At 41.1% G+C, this 20,834-nt stretch overlaps 2 protein-coding genes across 3 annotated transcripts; one reads left to right on the top strand and one right to left on the bottom strand.

The window, feature by feature from the left end:
* The first annotated feature begins 790 nt into the window (after positions 1 to 790).
* Positions 791 to 10,102, top strand: ggcta (gamma-glutamylcyclotransferase a). 2 transcript variants are annotated; one of them, XM_051955028.1, is made up of 4 exons: positions 791 to 1,207; positions 3,510 to 3,655; positions 6,070 to 6,223; positions 7,887 to 10,102. In XM_051955028.1, exons 1-4 carry the CDS (start codon positions 1,088 to 1,090, stop codon positions 8,010 to 8,012), a joined length of 546 nt encoding a protein of 181 aa, XP_051810988.1. In that variant the 5' UTR covers positions 791 to 1,087; the 3' UTR covers positions 8,013 to 10,102. The 2 variants fall into 2 exon arrangements, with proteins under 2 accessions (XP_051810988.1, XP_022053541.1); XM_022197849.2 differs by having other exon boundaries at positions 796 to 1,207; positions 6,091 to 6,223.
* Positions 10,103 to 20,235, bottom strand: adnp2b (ADNP homeobox 2b). The gene is made up of 4 exons (XM_022197843.2): positions 19,915 to 20,235; positions 18,679 to 18,800; positions 14,234 to 14,338; positions 10,103 to 14,101 (listed from the first exon to the last, which is right to left on the bottom strand). Exons 2-4 carry the CDS (start codon positions 18,784 to 18,786, stop codon positions 11,366 to 11,368), a joined length of 2,949 nt encoding a protein of 982 aa, XP_022053535.1. The 5' UTR covers positions 18,787 to 18,800; positions 19,915 to 20,235; the 3' UTR covers positions 10,103 to 11,365.
* Between the last annotated feature and the right edge of the window lie 599 nt (positions 20,236 to 20,834).

Here is a 20,834-nt window from a genome sequence, read left to right as displayed (position 1 = left end):
CTTAGCATGGAAATGTCCTCTGACCACCAAAAGCTAATTATTAGTTCTGAATAATCTGACTGAGTTCGGTTTATAAAGTCTCAATTTCCTTCCACAAGTTTTCCTCAACAAACGCTATGTTCTCAATCACTAAATGGAGCCCTTAAGTAAACGTGTTTAGGAAATTGCGACACAAGACTGCCCAATACCAATAAATGACTGTTTTACTAAACAACCTTCTACTAAAGCCAATCAATATTACACCATGAATATACCTTTATTATCTGCAAGTACTAGAGTATAATCCCGAGGAAAAGCAAGGCAAGTTTCGAACATTTTTCTAACAAGTGTTTTACAAAGTGCATTAATGTTTTTTTTAAGAATAAATAATCAAGAGAATAAAATACTAATACCTTTAGTAAAAGTGCACAGAAGTTTAAATGAGAATTCGTAAAGTATGTCAAAGTGTACACTAAAGGCAGCGGATGAAAGAACAATCTTTAGCTTAGTTTTAAAATGACTACATTTGAGGTTAATCTAGTTACTTAAAATTGAAGAAGCATATAAGTGCGAGAATTTTCTAATTTATTAACGTTAAATATTTAGTTCATGTTAATATTTATATATATTCTCATTATTTGGAAGGATTTTGATAACTTTAAAAAGAAGCTTTAGTTCACTCTCTATTACAGTGTTTTGTTTTTTTCAAAAAGAGGCAAGGTATTAGATTTCTATCCTGTATTAGATATTTCTGTCCTCTCAGACTGTTAGCTTAGCATTTGAACCGGAAATACTTGAAAGTGACGTTAAACCGGCTGATAAATAACAATAAAAACAGAGACGCAGCCTCTGTCTGTGTCCACAGTTTCTTTATATGGTAATTATTCTAAACAGGGAGTTAAATGATTTTTTTTACACTTTAATTGCGAAAGTTGCGTGTTTTTAAAAATCGTTTCAATAGCGATGTTGCTAGCATAGCCGTCACCTGCTTACCTTTAGTGCTCCTACTATTCGGTCCGTCTCTGCTTCACGGCGGGACGAAGTCAGCCTTCGGTCCCGGTAAATAGCTGGTTCAGCTGGTCTTAGCGGTAGTAATACCAAGAGAAAGATGTCGTCTGCTGCAGCTACCGATCGCTTCATGTATTTCGCATTTGGAAGTAACTTGTTGAGGGAGAGACTGCAGCTGGCGAACCCCTCAGCGACATTCTGCACCACGGGACGGCTCAAGGTTCGTATAGACACTTGCGGCAGACAACGCGTTCATGTCGTGTGGAAATGACCAAAAACAACAGCGGTTTCTCTACATTTAGGTGCTGTATCCGACAACAACCCGAATATTCAGCTTCGGTTGTTTGTACAATACGTGTGACACGTGTGTGATTATCAGCGATTTAATTTCTGTGTTGTAAGTTTTGCTAATTTGTCACATGAACGCTTTCAATTTGAGAGCGTTCACGACAGGACGTGAACGCAGCATCGCCTCAGGCTTGATGTCCGGTTTACCAGCCAGTGAGGGGGAAAACCGGGCAAAACATCCAGCATGGGCGTAGGTTTTACCTGAATATTGAGGGGCCGCAATGTCAAACATTTAATTCCCAATGAAAGTGTGTTTCATGCACTAGTTTGTGCCTCTTTGCATTAATTCATTGAGGAAATGTAAAGGAAACACAATTTACAGGCAGGCACCATGTGAAAATTCTAATAGTAGCTATAAGAGCAACATGCAATCCTGACAATTATTTCATCTGTAGATCATTGATTTGTATGCCATAACACATATGCACACTCTTCTGTGTTTTGGAGGGTGTAACCTCTTTAAATGTGACAACTTTAGTGATAAAGGAATTGATTTTAATTAGTTTAGTAAACTTTGGACTTTAATAACTCATGATAAAATATGGCACCTGTGTTTGATATGCTGAAGGAATAAGACCTGCCCTGTTGAAGGCTTTGTTGTGTCAATGAGTAATGTGAGAGTCCTTGAATAGAGAGCTAATTTTGATTTTACTTCCTGTTTTTATTGTAACAGTTTTTCATAATACATAGGATGAAAACATGTCCTAAATACTGAGGGGAACATCACACTGAAATCTTTGTATGTGGCATTTAGTGTGTTGTTTAACCCGCAAAGATTACTATCTAGTTATCTTAATGTCGACAAATTTCATCCCTAAACTGATGAAAGTTACCAAACCAGTACTATTTGTTTCATAGACCTCGAATATCTGTGGTAAATTTCACAACAATCCTTTCAAATGTTGCACAAAAGCAAAAATGTCAACCATATGATGGTACCAGAGAGAACCACACATGTAATTGTCTTTACATGGCCATGGATTGTACTCATTTCTTACTGACTTGACATAGTCTTCATTAACTTACCTTGAATAGTGTCGGTAATTAGCCAGCTGCTAAACAGGTGTGCAGCACCTCTTACTTCAGGTGAGGAAATCAGCAAACGAGCGCTGCAACCCATCTGTGTTTTTTTTTATCCATTTTTCTCTCAAACAGCCCCTTTTTATCCTGTCATAAAATGCAGCTTTTCACTGTGTCCTAATTAAAATGTCACTCTTTATGTTGTCAAAATCACCAGTTGTACATGCATTCAAAATTTTATAAAAGGCTTTTTACAAAAAAAACACCCTAAATTCAGGTCCTTATACAGTCTAGTATATGACTTTTTAGTGTGCTAGAGCATAGTAAATTGTAATCAAATTCGTTTTTTTATTCTGTCAAAAAGGCGCTCTTCACAGTTTTGTCATGAAAACACCGCTTTTTAGGCAGTCAAAATCATCTAAAATGAAGTTTGCCATACAGTCAAAAACAAAGGCTTTTACAGTGTTTTTCTGTACAGCAATGAGCCTTTCTTTTTGTTCTACATAGCCAAAGAGTTCAGAAGTTGTGATCAATCAGTGAAGAGCAAAGCCAAACCAAAGCAATGTTTTGATGAAAAGATAGATAGATAGATAGATGTGGCACTGACACATTTAAGTAGCGATGACTTACTGCACTATTGGTTGTCTGTAGTAATAATAGTAACTGTGTCTCTCCACAGCTGTCCCAGTGACAACTTACAGCTTGTATTAACACGAGTATTTCCAGTCAATTCATTTATACAATAACAATGATGAAATATGTGACTACCCATAATGGAAAGCTATAAAGGAAAGCTTTTGTGCAGCAGTAGGATGAGAGTTTTACATAAGTGGATTTAGACCAGAGTTATTGCTACTTTAGGACATCATTTAGAAAACAAGTGTTGCTGTACCACCTCCTCAGATGAAGCAGCTGCAACAACAGCACCAGAGTTTAGCGAGTGCAGCCGTGCTGTTATGACCAACAGGCTCACTGGGGACTCTGCTGAACCCACAAACAGAACCGCTCATTACATCACAGGAACATAAAAGACATTTTGTTAGACAGACACAATGCCTCATCGCTGTTTGGTGTTTTGTCCTGCCAGCCGTCACCACCTCCTGTGTGTGTGTGTGTGTGTGTGTGTCTGTATGTGATTGTGTATGCATGTGCAGGACTATGTGCTGAACTTTGGCCTGTGGGAGAGACATGTGGACAATGCATGGCACGGCGGAGTGGCCACCATCGAGTTCTGTCCAGGCGCAGAAGTGTGGGGGGTGATCTGGACAGTGAGCAACGAAAACCTCACGAGCCTGGACAAGTGAGACGCAAAAACACATGTTATAGTCTAGAAGGTTAATATGTAATTGTGGGACTTTTTGTAACATAACTGACAGGTATCAGTTGACATTTTTGCTGTTTTCAGGCCTAAAATCAACAACGTTGCCTAAAACCAAACACCACATGGCATTTTTACTCAAAGATTCTTCTAAATATTATATATACAATTGAGTAAAATTGAAATTGAAAATTATTTATAAAGATATTGTCGTAAACCTGTTCCACACTTGACTCACACTGCTTTATATTAAATAACGCAGAAAGCCTTGGAGTCTTCCAGTCTTTTCTTCAGGAGGAAATGACATCATGTGGAGCAGGTCATGTGATCTGGAATTTTACACACGTCCTTGAGAGGTGGTTTTGTAATGGGTAACTTAGTTGAAAGCGATTTCTCAGACACAGATACAATTTGATATATTGCCAAAAAAGAAATATCTGTCATGATTATCTCAACTTAATAAAAAGAACACAATCAAAACCATTTTGAATAAGCTAATTTTAGTATTGTTTACACACGTGGACAAAATTGTTGGTACCCCTCAGTTAAAGAAGGAAAAACCCACAATTCTCACTGAAATCACTTGAAACTCACAAAAGTAACAATAAATAAAAATTTATTGAAAATTAAATAATCAAAAACAGCCTTTACTTTTGAATTGTTAATTAACATAATTATTTAAAAAAACAAACTAATGAAACAGGCCTGGACAAAAATGATGGTACCTCTATAAAAGATTGAAAACTATTTGACCAGAGTGACATGATTAACTCAGGTGTGTCATTTAATTGACATCACAGGTGTTTCCAAACTCATAATCAGTCAGTCTGCCTATTTAAAGGGAGACAAGTAGTCACCCTGCTGTTTGGTGAAAAGGTGTGTACCACACTGAACATGGACAACAGAAAGCGAAGGAGAGAATTGTCCCAGGACATCCGAAAAAAAATATAGACAAACATCTTAAAGGTAAAGGCTATAAGACCATCTCTAAACAGCTTGAAGTTCCTGTGACAACAGTGGCTCATATTATTCAGAAGTTCAAGACCCACGGGACAGTAGCCAACCTCCCTGGACGTGGCCTCAAGAGGAAAATTGATGACAAATTGAAGAGACGGATCGTTCGAATTGTATCCAAAGAGCCCAGAGCAACCTCCAAAGAAATTAAAGGTGAACTCCAAGGCCAAGGTACATCAGTGTCAGATCGCACCATTCGTCGTTGTTTGAGCCAAAGTGGACTTCATGGGAGACGACCAAGGAGGACACCACTGCTGAAAAAAACTCATAAAAAAGCGAGACTGGAATTTGCAAAAATGCATGTTGACAAGCCACAAAGCTTCTGGGAGAATGTCCTTTGGACAGATGAGACCAAACTGGAGCTTTTTGGTAAGGCACATCAACTCTATGTTCATAGACTCAAAAAGCAAGCATACGAAGAAAAGAACACTGTCCCTACGGTGAAACATGGAGGAGGCTCAGTAATGTTTTGGGGCTGCTTTGCTGCATCTGGCACAGGGTGTCTTGAAAGTGTGCAAGGTACGATGAAATCTGAAGACTATCAAGGCATTCTGGAGAGAAATGTGCTGCCTAGTGTCAGAAAGCTTGGTCTCAGTCGCAGGTCATGGGTCTTCCAACAGGACAACGATCCAAAACACACAGCCAAAAACACCCAAGAATGGCTGAGAGAAAAGCGTTGGACTATTCTAAAGTGGCCTTCTATGAGCCCAGATCTGAATCCCATTGAACATATGTGGAAGGAGCTGAAACATGCCATTTGGAGAAGACACCCATCAAACCTGAGACAACTGGAGCTGTTTGCTCATGAGGAGTGGGCCAAAATACCTGTTGACAGCTGCAGAACGCTCATTGACAAATACAGAAATCGTTTAATTGCAGTGATTGCCTCAAAAGGTTGTGCAACAAAATATTAAGTTATGGGTACCATCATTTTTGTCCAGCCCTATTTCATTAGTTTGTTGTTTTTAAATAATTATGTTAATCAACAATTCAAAAGTAATGGCTGATTTTGATTATTTAATTTTCAATAAATTTTTATTTATTGTTACTTTTGTGAGTTTCAAGTGATTTCAGTGAGAATTGTGGGTTTTTCCTTCTTTAACTGAGGGGTACCAACAATTTTGTCCACGTGTGTAGCTAAATAGGTCGTTGTTATTCATTTGAGACCGTTATTTAGTTGACATTTTTGAGATATCCGGTCATTTTGTATTAATAAGTGATTTTTTTCCATAATAAGACATGATCATAAGGAACATTATGTTTTTTTTTAATTTTTTAAACTTTTAATAAAAATGCATGCAAGATATATCCCATGTACTTCAAAAGTCCCTCAATTATATATTGACCCTCTAAGTTAATGTGTCTAGTTTTAACAAACGCAGTGGGTTTTTCTGTGTCTTTAGCCAGGAAGGGGTGAGTCAGGGACAGTATTCTCCCCTGGAGGTCTCAGTGGAGACTGATGAAGGACTGATGCTCTGCAGGACGTATCAGATGAACAACTTCCATGCCTGTCCTCCTTCTCCTCAGTACAAACAGGTGTGAGGCTTGTAAACACACACCAGTCCTCAGAGAATACACTCCACTTAAAAGTCTAACATTGTGCCTCTTTTCAGCAAATTAATCCAGGTCTCATATGTCCTCACAGTGTTTCTTTTAGTTTGACTTTTGAAATTCAACAGATGGGCCAGACCAGCATCAGATGATTGGAGATTGTGCAAACTAATATGAATTACATGTTAAAGACAATACTGACAAAGTAAAGAATATTCGCAGTCAGTTTCAGTGGGAACAGTGTTGTTGGTCACCCTTTTTTGCCAGTGTCTGGTGTCAAAGTTTCTTCAAGAAACTTAATGAACCGACGATGCTGAAGCCATCTCCGTCCTATAAAGTTAAGGAGTTTTACGACTGGCTTCAGAACATGATCAAGATGCAAAACAGACTTACAGAGCGCTTCCTAATGGATTATGCAGTGTAGGAAAATCACATCCAGCTCAGGGTTTTCCTCCTTTACTTCACCTTATCCTGGATTCTTTTTAGCAGCCCGACGTTTCCTGTCGAGTTTGGCGACCCATCAGTGTTGACATTGGCGACTTTCCACCACGGCAGCTTAATCCTCTGGATGACCCCAGACACCCTGTCCTACAAGTCCTCTCCACGTATTTTCCCCTTCATGGATTCCATGGTCAAAAATCCTCCGCTGTCCCAAAATGTTCATTAATCCTTCTAATAAAAACTAAAAGCTGAGCAGTGTCTTTTATGTCATTACTTTCGTCAAGTGCTAATGAATAAGCTTGAAGAACTCCGCTCTTTCGTTCAGTGAGCTGGCTAAGTCTTCGTCCATTAGTTCAACTGCTGATAAACTTTTTTTTTTTTTGCTCTCTGGACACAGGAGACCTGCTGTCTCTACCATGCATTCTTTCAAAAACTCCCCTTCGGAGAAAGGCTTGCTAGCCTTTGGTATTTTTAATGCTAGCAAATAACTTGCCTTCGTGCTTGACTCTTGAATGGCAGTTTGCCGAAAAAACGTAATTCTGCTGAGTCTGTAAACTCTGACCGTAGCTGTCCGTTCTTGCGCTGACTGGCTGCTAGCGTCGTTAGCATGCTTCGTGGAAAAGTGCTGGCTGATATCGTATTCTTTAAAAAACGCAACGGTTTCATTGCAAATAAGACATACAGCCTTTGAACGGACTTCAGCGAAAAAAAAATTTAGTAGTCCGCTCCTTCGACACTCACTTTATGAACCAACAAAGGTCACTTGTGTCTGGAGCGCCATCTAGTGGGGTCAACAGAAACGTCGGGTACTGCAGGGGAAGGCCAAATGAATGTGGTCTTTACTGTAATTTCGTTAATTCTAATATTGACAACATTTTTCGCAGGCCGGATTGAAAAGCTCAACGGGCTGTATGTGGCCCAGGGGCCGTAGTTTGCGCATACCTGGTCTATGGTATCGAAGGCAGCACTTGCATCCAGTACAAATGTACAAGTACAATGTCTTGATATCTCACAAGCTTTTATTTTACACCTCTGTGGTTACAATCACCACAAAACACAATGCAATAGGACTTTCACCATTTGGGACCTTTAAGCCATAAAACTGTCTGCAGTGACTGAGACATTAAAAGTTACTTGTTAACTAAAGGAATATTGTTGTGTCTTAATCAGGACATTAATTGTTGTGCTTTATTGTGTTTCCTGTCAGGTGGTGTGTCTGGGTGCGGAGCAGAATGGCCTCCCAGACGAGTACCTGAAGAGGCTGGAGGCCATCGAAACCAACACCTACAGCGGCCCCTCAATCCTCGATCAGATCAAATCAGTCATGAAGTAGACGTTGCATTTTAGTTACTGGGTCTTGAACTTGAAATTGACAGTTGACGAAAAGATATTAGCTGTTCTGAGAACATGAAGAATGGGACAAAGTAGAGAATCGCTTATGAGCTGGAGATGTGGTGACAAAGAAGTTTGATCAAAAAAAAATCTCAACATCTTCAGCTTAGTAGAGTTTAGGTCTTCAACTGCATCTCTGCCTTCTCTATTACCTTAATCATGCTAGAGTGCCATGCAGATGTTTCTGTTACTGTAAATAACTCAGCACGGAAAAGAGGCCCTAATTTCCAGATGGCACAAAGTTACAGATGATGTGTTTCTAAATTATTTTAAGGAACTTTCATTTTCCTATTTTTTAGTTTGAAATTGAGGAAAAGGGCCCAAATTACGTATGCATCATACATGGCCAGTACTCAGCAGCAGCTCTGGTGGAAGTATCACAGCTTGTATAAACACTTTTTTCTCTAGTCATTTACAGCTTGTTTGGCAGATTTATTCTCATTTCTCTTGCAAGAATGAGCAAATATGTGCCAAACAAGCACTCCTCCTCCTGGTTCTGTGAGATTCTGGGCTGCCTCGCATCTTTTGAGTTGCAGCCACAGATTCTTCATTTCATTTGGGTTCATTTCTGGGGACTGTGAAGACTACTGACAAGTCTTAAGGTAGTCCATAGTAGATTCTGAGGTGTGTTTGGATTATTACCCTCATCGTATTGTTTGCTTCTAGAGTTTGCTGCTGCTTTAACTATTTCTATTTCAGCGTCAGGACTTTTTACAAAATGCATCAGGCTTCTTTAGATGCTCATTTGCAAAACAAGACAGGTTTTCTTCTGATGACTCTTCAGTGAAGCTCATATTTGTGTAGGTGTTGCTGCACAGCTGTCTGATAGATCTTCCTGTGTTTTGATTTGCCTTTCTAATAATCATACAAGCAATTCTCTCTGAAAGTTTTCTCAGCCTTCTGACTTCCTCTGGACCTCCACTCATCTGATCAGCTGCTATTTCTGGATTACATAATGAAAGCTCCTTCTTGTAGCATTCTCCTGCTTTTTGAGCATCGATTATTTTAATTTTTAGAGTGCTGTTGGGATACGGTTGCTTTGAAATGCTGATCCTGAACAAACCATAACAAGCTAATTAAGGGTGAGGGTTTTCTAAGAGGGCTGCACAGTGGACTAGTGGTTACCACTCTTGCCTTGCAGCAAAAAGATCCCCGGTTCAAATCCTGGGGTGGGCCTGGGATCTTTCTGCATGGAGTTTGCATGTTCTCTCTGTGCATGCGTGGGTTCTCCAGGCACTCTGGATTCCTCCCACAGTCCAAAAATTTGCTAAGGTTAACTGGTTACTCTAAATTGCCCATAGGTGTGAATGTGTGATTGTTTGTCTGTATATGTAGCCCTGTGACAGACTGGTGACCTGTCCAGGGTGTCCCCTGCCTTCGCCCGAGTCAGCTGGGATAGACTCCAGCACCGCCCACGACCCTAGTGAGGATAAAGCGGTGTATAGAGAATGGATGGATGGTTTTCTAAGAGCCTGAATCTCTTTGGATGCATTAACATTTGCGTGGTGCTCATTTCTTTTATTTTTTCCACTTTAGAATTGATAAAATACAGCACTAAACATGTTTAAACTGTTGAAGACACTGCTTCCTATTTGTGGCTTTTGGAGATCAGTTCTTTTTCTATTCACATTGCTGTTCACAGAAGGAAATCTTTTGACTCTCATGTCGCTCTATATCTAATTTCAATCATAGTTTAATAATGAGAATATGTAACGGTGATGAAGACAGTCAGATGTGGTTAACAAAAAAATCTATCGAGTGGACTTTGTGATGAGATCTTTTGCAAATCAACTTTGTTCTTGTAGACCGATATTCAGTTCTGAAGCAGAGCTGGCACCACTGTGTGGCCACAACTTGATAATACATGCATTTAATAAGGAGACGTTTGGCTGGGCCCAACACCTTGTCTTAATTATTACCGAGTAATTAAACTCTGTTGACAAATGTATTTAATTTACAGATGTGCCAGGCAGAAAAATGTTTAATTGCAGTATTTCTCAGGGGAATATTAAATGCCGATGACACACTCAAGACTTTCCACTTGTCAGCCTTTTATTGCACATAATTCACTGCCTTGATTATGACTTTATTCAGTATGTTCTGTTTGGTGGATTGAGGAAAAGAGTGGCCTCAAGTTTCCAGTTGCAAATGAAAGAAAAATACCTTGGGATGCTTCAACATAGCTTACTTGAAAATGAAATTTTTATTACAAAATGAAAATAAAAATTAACCGTTTATGTAAAAGGATACCACTTTATTTTATACAACACAGTGGCCTTGGGCAGAATGATATTTATTTGTGACCTCTCCCAACATTTCTCATACTCTAGGAATTATAGAAAATACAAGTATAGTACAAAAAACAGCTGTCAGGAGAACAGACCCTAAGTGGGGAACACCCAGTATCATGTTTTATGTTTTCGCTGAGTCTCTACATAAATTTCCACAAGTCTATGCAAATATGTTGACTCCACAATGGCACAAATTATAATTCGATCTGACAACGAAACAAAAGCTCATGCAAGCAACGTGGTCAACAAGGGGTTCTTTAACTGTGGGGATTTATCGATCGGACAACTCAAAACATTTTTACATTCTTTAGGATTTGGCTTGAAAACTGCACGGTGAACATTCCTCTCAATATCTCAAAGGGCTGCGGGAGTTGGTGAAAGAGAAACAAAGACAAAAAAAATCCCCTCAAAAATGTAAAAATGTGGAGGGGAAAGAGGAGTGAATGATTCCAAAGATGAAACAAAACACGACAGAAATTAAAGCAAGGAGCTGTGCACATGACAGACAAGTTCAAATCTGTGAAGAAAGCTTTGACATAATAAAATGAACTTCATAACATTGTTTTCACAACAAAATAAAATACAACGTTGTACAAACAGGCTTAAAAAAAGGGTGGAAAAAGCAGCTACTAGGGGCACATCAGTATTTAAGTTGGAAGTCTGTAGCCATTGTTGGATGAGAGACTGTATAGAGTAAAATATTTGATCATATTCATTATGTTCCAAAGGTGCATCAACAACAAGGCTTAGCATTAATGTGGAAATTAGGATGTAGACCACTGCAACCTACTGAAGTCAGATGAAGCACTAAGAATGAAGGCTACATTAACAAACTGCCTCAGTTACAGGTGAACTTTAAGGAAATACATCATAGTTTAAGCTGTCAAACTTCTCTAATGTCTGTCGACAGAAAAGGCCATCATTGTTTTTTTTAGTTTGTTTTGTAATCATACATTTTGTATTATTTGCTGTTTTTAGGTACCATTTTCACACATTTCTGATCTCACTCCATCGGCTCCACCTGTTCCTCCTCTGCAGCCCTTTCGTTTCCACTCTCATCCATCGGCTCAGGTCCGTCCTCACTGTTTTCCATCTGCTCCGATTCGTCGTCGTCCGGCAGCTCGGCGGTATCTGGGGGCTGCGGCTCGGGGATGATAAGGTTGTGCTTAACTTTCTTCAGTTCAGTCATGTTGAAGCCGAGCAGAACTGCAGTCGTGTTCCTCTTGAGACTCCTCATGCATTTGCTGCGCTTCTTGCTGAACAGCGCTGCCAGCTCTGCTTTGGTGAGCGACAGCCTCCTGCACAGTTCCTCGGTCTCGGCTTTGGTGGCGTAGGGGTTCACGTTGAAGTATTTCGATATGAAGTCTCTGCGCTCCTCGCTGCAGCGCCGCTCCACCGCTGTCGGCTCCAGCACCAGCTTCACCGAGGGGTCGCTCTGGACCTCCGGCTCCGGTGGAGGCAGCAACTTTTCCTGCTCCCGCTTCCTGCGCATGGCGGCCCTTTGTTCTCGCTCTCGTTTGTTGGCCTCCATGACCTCCCTCCATGCGGCCTCCAGCCTCTTCTTAGACTGCATCTCTGCTTCCGATTCTAGAGGCTGTGGAGGGCGCGCAGCAGAAATCACCCGAGCTGGAGCTAAAGTCTGTTTCATGGTCAGCCCCTGTGGCATTTGCAGAAAATAGAGTCCGGTTGCCTGACTGAGCGGCTGAGCTACTCGTGGCGGATGTTGCGGTACGACTGCAGGCGGTTTGGGGGGCGGTGGGGGTTTTGGTGAACACCGGCATCGCTGAATGTGGAGCATCACAGCCTGCTGGGTGACCTTTCCTGTGTAAACACCGTTGCAGTATATGCACTTGAAAGCCTCTGTCTTGAGGATGGCATGGATGGTGGGCGCTACGTAGTGCTTCTGCTTCAGGTGCTGCAGGTGTTCAGATTCGTGCTGAAACTTTTCGTCACAGAAGGGACAGTACGCGCTGTTGATCTTTACAGGAGCTGGACAGATTTCTGGCTGGCTGCTGGGCTGCAACTTAAAGAAGATCAGGTCGAGGGAGTTTGTGACCAGGGCCAGATTGACCTCTGTGTCTCCTAGGACCTCTTTGGGTGCAGTGGTGTGGACATCAAAGTAAGGGAACAGGATCCCTCCAGCACCTTTAGAATAAACCCTGTATCTCTGCCTCAGGAAATCACAGTAGGCTTTGCTTGTGGGATTGTGCTGCTTTACATGCTCTGCAAGCTGTTTGATTGAAAAGAACAAAGCTGCGCAGTACAAGCAACTCAGGCCGTGCAGCAGGTGCTGGAAGACACTCTTTTCTGAGAGTAAAATTTTGCATGTTAAACATTTGACAGTTTTGTCAGGCATTTTCTTCAGGAATGATGCTCGTGCCGCCACACTTTCTGACTTTGATGTAGCGGATTTAGTCTGGTGTGCGACCTCTGTATGCATGTCAAAGACACTGGAAGGGAAAAGTTCATTACAGAGGGGACATGTAACCCATTTCTTAGTTTGTGGCAAGGTGTTGCTTTGTTGCTCAGCAGTCTTATGAGGGGTACTTGTGCTCTGAGAACCAGGCATCGCTACTTGTAGCGGAGCAAAAGTGTACGTGGGCATGCCGTTCACTTTGTTGCCGGTCGGGATCAGGTGACTCAGCAGAGACTGTGAAGTCAGCATTGTACCTTGCAGGGCCGTTTGGTTTGTTGAGGCATTTTTTGCAGCCACAGCAGGCTTCGGTACAGTCCCAGTTCCAACTGCCATGTTGGCCTGCAGTCCCGATGGAAGAAGGATTTGCTGTGGTTGTGGAGTCGGTTGTGGTGGAGGAGCAGCAGGAGCTAAAGTCACTGGTGCCTGTTTCAGTGACACGTTGGACACTGTGGGAAGCTGGACTATAGGCGGACCTTGGGGCAAAGCACTTCGGAGGGCTATCGTGGCACCGGGCTGGAGCAAACCTTTAGCTTCAGCGCTAGCTAGCTGCACTAGCGCCGATGCTTGAGGAGGCAGAAAAGCCTGGTTACTTCCAGGGGCACAGATCAGAGTAGTACTGTTTGGAGTTCCTTGTAGCTGCTGTAACGTCAGCACAGTCCCAGCGGGTTGGCCGTTACTCGGTAACACCAAGGGCTTACTGTTGAACATTTGAGGTTGCTGTGGTTTTGGAGCGATACTTGGAAATGTCACAAACAAGCCATTCCCATTAGGTGTCGGTTTAATGGTGTAGTTCTTGTTCTCATAAATCAAACTCTGCACTTGTGTGCTGACCGAATAGTGCGTCGGCTCAACCAGCATGTGATGCAACATTTGGTCCAGGTTTCCAGTGTTCACCTTACACACTTTACAGCAGTAGACCTTTACAGACGAACTCAGCTGCAGCTGTAATCTGTAACCAATGTACTGCTCTGCCACACTGTCCAGGTGCTTGAGGATGATGTGCTTCTTTATTGCAAAGATAGAAGACGACGGAAATCCACATCTTCGACACTGATACCTCTCGTTTCCACGGTGGGTTGTCAAAGACCCTTCCCTCGACAGCTGCATGTTAGTGTGTGGCACGGGGAGTTTGGCGTGGAAGAACAACATGTGCTTCTTGACAACCTTTGGGTGGCCAATGAAGAGGCACTGGGAGCAGGGCGCCAGCGCACAGAACGACTGGACGTATGAGTGGCAGCGAGACACGTGGCTCCGGAAGTTGTAGATGTTTTGTGAAGAGTACTTGCACAGGTTACAGCACAGAGATCGAGACCGATAAGGCCACTGTGGAGAGAGGGAAAAAAAATATTTCAGACAAACAAGCTAAAATTAAAGTGTGCACAGATTTGTAACTAACAACAACAGATGGCAACATTTTTAATTATTTAACAAAAACACTAATGTGTGTTAATTCACCTTCTTATGCAGTCTGCCATTGTATCCTTCTGTGAAATCAACCCACTCAGTTTCCTGAAAGGCCTCTTCTTCTTCAGAGCTTTTCTCAGAGCTTTCATTGAGAGTCTGCACAGTGAAGAACAAATATTTATCATAAGTAATAGTAAACACTTTCATTCAAAGACCTACATTAAGGTGGTTTCTAAGTAAATAAGGATTAGCATAACGGTGTATGTGTTTTCCAGTTTGTCAGCTACATTTGGCTAATGCACTTTAATACAGTCCTGCAATGCATCCTTCCTCGATGAAGGCTAAAACGTTTAGCTTTGTTTAAACAGTATGTATATTTAAGGGTATTTTTGCAGTCTGACTAAAACAAATTAAGTTTGGCAGTAAAGAATAGAATTTGTCCAAACAAACTAGTTAACCACGCCCGACGGGTACGTCGGTGAGGTTATTGCATTCGGTGCGGTATCTGGCTGGGTAAGTATGTATGTATGTACGTATGTGGCTATGTCCGGTCCGATATCTCTGCAACTGCTGAAGTCAGGATAATCAAACTTGGCACTGAAGATCAGTCTAAGGTCCCCTGCTCAGTTGTGGAGTTACAGGTCAGCAGATCAAGTAGGAAGGGAGATACGTACAATGATCAAAATTGATACATATTGCATCAGTTGTATAGGGAGGACAGGGTTTTCGCCAGCATAGGGCGTGGTTCTGCCCTCTACTGAGGGCTCATCTAGTTACTGCTGCTGTCAGTAGAGCATCTGTTTCCCACCTTGTTGCTCTAGGTAAAATATTCTGTTCCACATTGTTATATCATCAATATGTCATATTAATGGAAAAATCCTGTAATTCAACATGACCATAAAGCAGGATCTGTAACAGTTAACAGGTGACGTTATAGCGCCCAACTCTACCTGTTGCTATAACAACCCCGCTCTAAAAAAAAAAACCAGAGGAGCTTTCTCTCAGTGTAACCATCATACAGTCATGGTAAAAATGATTGGAAAACCCTTGTTTTCTTCAATTTCTTGTTCATTTTAATGCCTGGTACAACTAAAGGTGCATTTGTTTGGACAAATATAACAATAACAAAATAGCTGATAAGAGTTTCATTTAAGAGCTGATATCTAGACATTCTTGGTTTTCTTGATAATAACCAAAATCACTTCAGTTCTTCCATCAATAGCTATGGCATTGTACTGTAAAAAAAAAAAAAAAGCTTTTAGACATCCCATGTTTTCTTTTCTGTCTGTTTTAGTCACATGACACACACAGGAGTAAATACTTTATGCATAATCATTATTTTTGATGACTGCAGCCATTCATCTTGGCATGCTCTCCACCAGCTACTGACATTGTTCTGCTGTCACAGCAGCCCATCCCAGTTGCACAAATTCAAAGAAATTTGCTTTGTTTTGGGTTTGTGGTTCTCCACTCTGTGTTTGATGATTTTCCACAAGTTTTCAGTTGGATTTATAGAAGTGGTGATTGAGCAGGCCAAGGCATGGTTTGAATGTTCTGGTTCTCCATCCAGGCTTTAACTGACCTTGCTACGTGGTAAGGGGCATTGTCTTGTTGGAAAATCCAGTCATTGGAGGCAGGAAAGAGTTTTCCAGATGATGGAAGAAGACTGTTTTCAGGAGTAGCCCCAAACATGACTTGGTTCATTTGCCCTGTTCCACCCAGACTGAAACAACCCCAGATCATCACTGATTCACCCCCATGTTTTACTGTAGGGGCAGACAGTCTGGTTTGTAGCTTCTCCAGGCTTCCTCCTAACCAGTAAGTTGGCTGGAGTGGGCATCAACTGAAAACTGGATTCATCACTGAAAAGAACCTTAGTCTAATCATCAACAGTTTAATCCTTGTGACCCCCAGCAAAGAGTAACCGGGCTTTTCTCTGCCTTTCCTTGATGAAGGGCTTCTTCTGTGCCCTGTGTGACTTCAGACCAGCTTCAAGAAGTCAGTTTCCAACTGTCCTTGCAGAACAAGTCACATTTCTCCACAGTGCCCACTCATTATTAAGGTTCCTAAAGGTCTGACTATGATTCCTGACACAGGAACGGATGAGTGACGGTCATCTGGTGGGTAGAAAGACGTTTTCTGCCGCAACCAGCTAGAAACCATGTTGGGCTTGTTTTTTCTTGGTAGTGTCTACAGATACGGACCCGTACCCTGCTACAGGTACGGGTCCGTACCTGTAGCATCAACCCTGTTGAATGGCTAAGTTACATAACCACAAACAAATCTCACAATATCACAGTAAATCGAGTTTGTGGGTTTTTTAAATTCATGCCGAATTAAAGAGCTGCTCCTCACCATTCACGAGTGTTTGTATCATATTCGACATCCTTAATTTTATCTTGTAAATTAGCGCCCGAAATTAAATGGGAACATTTGCAATGGAGTTCGTCAGCCGCTTCCACCACTGAACGCGGTAAACTAATTAATAGGAACTGGACTTCAAACAATTTATACACGGCGTCTAAAAGCGTAAAAACTGCAATGTCTAAAGTGTGAGAGGAGACGGTGTATTTTTGGTTAAATTATACAATGTTCGCCGTCAAAGTCATTCATATAAACTGCCTGTAATGTGCAGCAAATAGTAGTTAACCGGCGCCAGCTCGTCAGTGACCTTAACGGGTCCGTACCTCTAGTACAGATGCTACGGGTACGGGTCCGTACCTGTAGCATCAACCTTTTTTCTTAGTGTAATGAACGGCTGTCTTGGAGATCATCAGTTTTTTCGCTACCTGCCAATTTCCAGCAGTGCCAAGATGGCTGCCACTGTGGCTCCACATAATTCTTTTGTTTTAGGCATTATGCGAGAGCTGACAACTTCTGAGTTGTGCTTCGGCTTGAATGTGAGCAGGAAACCACTCTAGGCCTTTGCACGTGCAGTGCTGCTTATGACATGAAATGGCTTCTTATATACCCTGGGAATACAATGAAGCTTTAGCATGTCGAATAGGACATAAAGTATTATGGAATCAGCTGCATTTTTGTCATGTTCATTGTATTCTTCAGGTAATGTATCTTTAGTGGTGCAAGGCATTAAAATGAACAAGAAATTGAAGAAAACAAGGGTCTAATAATTTTTTCCATGACTGTAGCTGACATCCTGTCGGCCATGTTTGATGTTTGAATTTTCACCTGCAGTTACATTTGATTGACACTGGGTGGTGTTTTTCATATTTCACTGAAGTAGCTGATATGCAGCACCACAGTCAATGAATGTATGAAGCTGTAATTTAATTGAATTTATTTAAATGGTTGAAAGTTTTAGTGGTTGTTTACACTTGTCTATTAATCGATGTATATCACGTGGTTCACACATGCATGGTTAAACTTACATGAGCCCAGTTCATTGTTTAACAGCCACACCTCATACAAGAAAGTAGCTTTGGAATCGCTGATTTGCTTTGTGTTTAAGTGACGTATGAAAACTAAAATTAATTCCCTGGTGTGAACAGATTGGGTGACAGTAGGTCTGTGATTCTGGATCCATAAATAGCAAACTGCTAATCAGGCGTTGGAACTTAAATATAAAACCTTCCAAAGAACTTTCCAATTACTGTGAAGGGTCTCAGATTCTTATCATTATCATTGCATCCTTAAGCATAGAGCAGGAACTCTTGAACAGAAACACGATAAACATAAATCACCATGAACAGTAGAGTCCCAACTCGTGCTTTTCTGAAAAATGCTATCACACAGAAATTACAGTATACAATATTACGATATACCTAATTCACACTGCAAGTCTATTTGATCATCAGACTGCACTCAAATTTGGCACAAACCAGATTTTTTTTTTTTTTGCTCTAGATCTGCATTTGTCATTACAGCGTGAGCAGTACAAATCACATGGACTCTTTTAATTCTGACTTGAGGCACTTCCATATGTGCTCCTAAATTGTTTTTTGATGCTGTTTTTTGCAATGCAACCTCAACCTGAGCAGTCACGTTGCAGACGTCGCTGCTACGTCACCCTTCATCAACAGTCGCCACAAATCTGCACTAGGAGTCACTCAGAGAACATAAACGTGGAAAAAGGTTGCGCAGATAGCAGCAGCTGTCAAGCATGCTAACCTTGCAGTCGCTCCCAAATTGATATCAATCAATCTGATGGTAGCTGACAACTCGCTCTGGCTTCATCTGATTGGCAAAATGGGTGAATGGATACATCTAGGATTCCATCTGATTGGCCAAATATTCGCAGAGCATGAATGCATGGAATTAAGTAGTTTTTTCCTTATTCACTGCAGTCTTTTGTCATGTGCTTATTGCACTTGACAGCAGAATCTTATCCTGACTACATTTAAAGAATCATGTGAACAGTCAAACAAATAAAACAATACTTAAATTCAATCAAAAATGGATCTAAGCAATTAATATTCTGATTTATCACCAATCCTTGCAGTTAAACACACGTACCATCATGTTACACGATAACATACCTTCAGCAGGTTCTGACAGTCTTCCAGGCCGATCTCGCCTAAGATGTTCTTCACCGCTTTCCGTGCCTTTCTGATCTTCTCAATATTTGAAACTGGGGCTTGATACATGATTCCTCACCAGCCTTACGTAGGAAAACAAGTTTGGATTTGTTATCTGGCACAATGTATACAACAATCTTTATCCTACATATTTAGATTACATTCAATTGTGCATTATAGTGGTGTCTAGGCATAAACAATGCATCGATTGCAAATCAAATCATCTTTAACAATGCAAATCGCAAATGCTCCAATTAAAGATAAGCATTACACAGTGATTTCTCTGCAGGATTGACACAGTTTGGTCAATACTTTATCAAATTCCTGTCTGCTTCCTTGTCTGACATGCTTTTGATAGTCTCTCATGTAGTAAAATGCCAACACACGCTCTAAATCCATTGCATAGTGAATACATTAAAAAAATAAATAGAAAATATAATTGCAATCTTTAAAAAATAGAAATTAGACATTTCCCCCTAAACTGTAAGCCTTAATTATGTCACAACATTTACTGTCAAATTCTAAAGAGTAACCATTAATTAATTTTAAAAATAATTTTTGTTTACTACATAGAGTATTTGGTGAAGCAAGCATAAAATAACACAGACAGAATAACAAAGATCAACACAATCAATGCAGTTAGCTCAGTGTCTCCATCAACCATGCAACAGGAACATCAACATCACTTTAAAATGTAATGTTAAAATGCAAAAAGCACAAAAAACGCACATGAAAACTGCTTAATGCAACTTGTTACAATGATGTAGATAATGATTCAGCTGCATCATAAAGACATCATGCGTGTATTTACTAATACCTTGCTATAAATGTCACAGGATGAAAGTCAGCATGCATGCTTGAACATGGATATTATGCGTGCACGTGCTAAAACAAATAGAAACCCAACAGTTACTTTGCAACAGCTGATTTCACTGCATATAAATACCAGCCAGTCACTGGTGGGGTAGCACGGTTATTTTCAGTCAGATAAAAGTGTGGGATTCAGATCACCTGCAAACTAAAAGCTGCTCCCTCAAACAACTGTCATCATGCTAACAACACAGTGTGTGTGTCTGCCTCACTGTAGACGTTAAACCGATTCTGGTAGCACGCTGCCAGCAACAAGCCGGGTCACTGAGCCGGCAACAGCGCATCTTCCTACTTGAGGATGCCCACAGCCTCCTCGCACATATTTACCTCGTCCAATTTTCAGCGTAGATTAACGTTAGTCGTCGCTGTGCCTCCTCCAGCAGAGCTAACGTCTCCACTTCCACCGGCCCGCGACTGTGTGTGTCTCGCTGAGCTGCGTCTGCTGCCGGCGCTGGGCACACACTCACCCAAGCCGCATCCTCCGTCCGCACACACCGGCGCACGAAGACCGTAGTCAGATATGAAAGGTGATATTTTGCGAACGCACCCCTCGAAATAAGTTATTTTTGGTCCAGCTTTTGTCCCTTTCTTCCCCTATTGAGGAAAAAATGGCGCTCAACTTCAGGATCTGACGTAGCCGCCTCATTTGCATACAGCACAAACTGACCAATGGGAAGCCTGTCATCCTAAAAACTTAATAACTTTTTATTCTCTCACTAAGACCGCCAGCGTACTTCCGGGGTGTTCAGGTGATGCAGTTTGTGATCCACTTTCTGAATTTCATGTAATATCTGACTTATTAAGTGGATTTTTTTCATTCTGCAACAAATAGCTAGGTAGGGGGCGTGGCTAGTGGGGCCCCAACTGGCTGTCACGTGGTACATGACTAAGCCTAACCAATAGGCTGTCGAGAAAATGAGCTAAATGGGTGGTCCTTGGGTTGTGACGTCATATCATGCAACTTTTTTTAGCCAATTACATTTGAACCACCATTTTGTTAGCAGAGGAAGGGAAATTGATGGGTTGCATGAGTTTTGGTTAGCATAGCATAAAATAGTAGGAGTTTTTAATATGTTTAGCATTTCCAAAAAAAACAAAATGACTAGCTACCATCGCATAGCATTTTATACCACGTGCGAAACTTTATTTTAAATTTTTATGTGTAGTTACACCTATTTGTAAAAGTCGATTACTTTTTTTTTTTTTTTTACATTTTAAATTTGGCCTTCCCAGCAAACAGTTCGCAA

This window comes from Acanthochromis polyacanthus, chromosome 11 (assembly GCF_021347895.1).
Source record: "Acanthochromis polyacanthus isolate Apoly-LR-REF ecotype Palm Island chromosome 11, KAUST_Apoly_ChrSc, whole genome shotgun sequence".
Lineage (NCBI taxonomy): Eukaryota > Metazoa > Chordata > Actinopteri > Pomacentridae > Acanthochromis > Acanthochromis polyacanthus.
The sequence above is the reverse complement of the archived record's forward strand: the minus strand, read 5'-3'. Positions and strand labels throughout refer to the sequence as shown.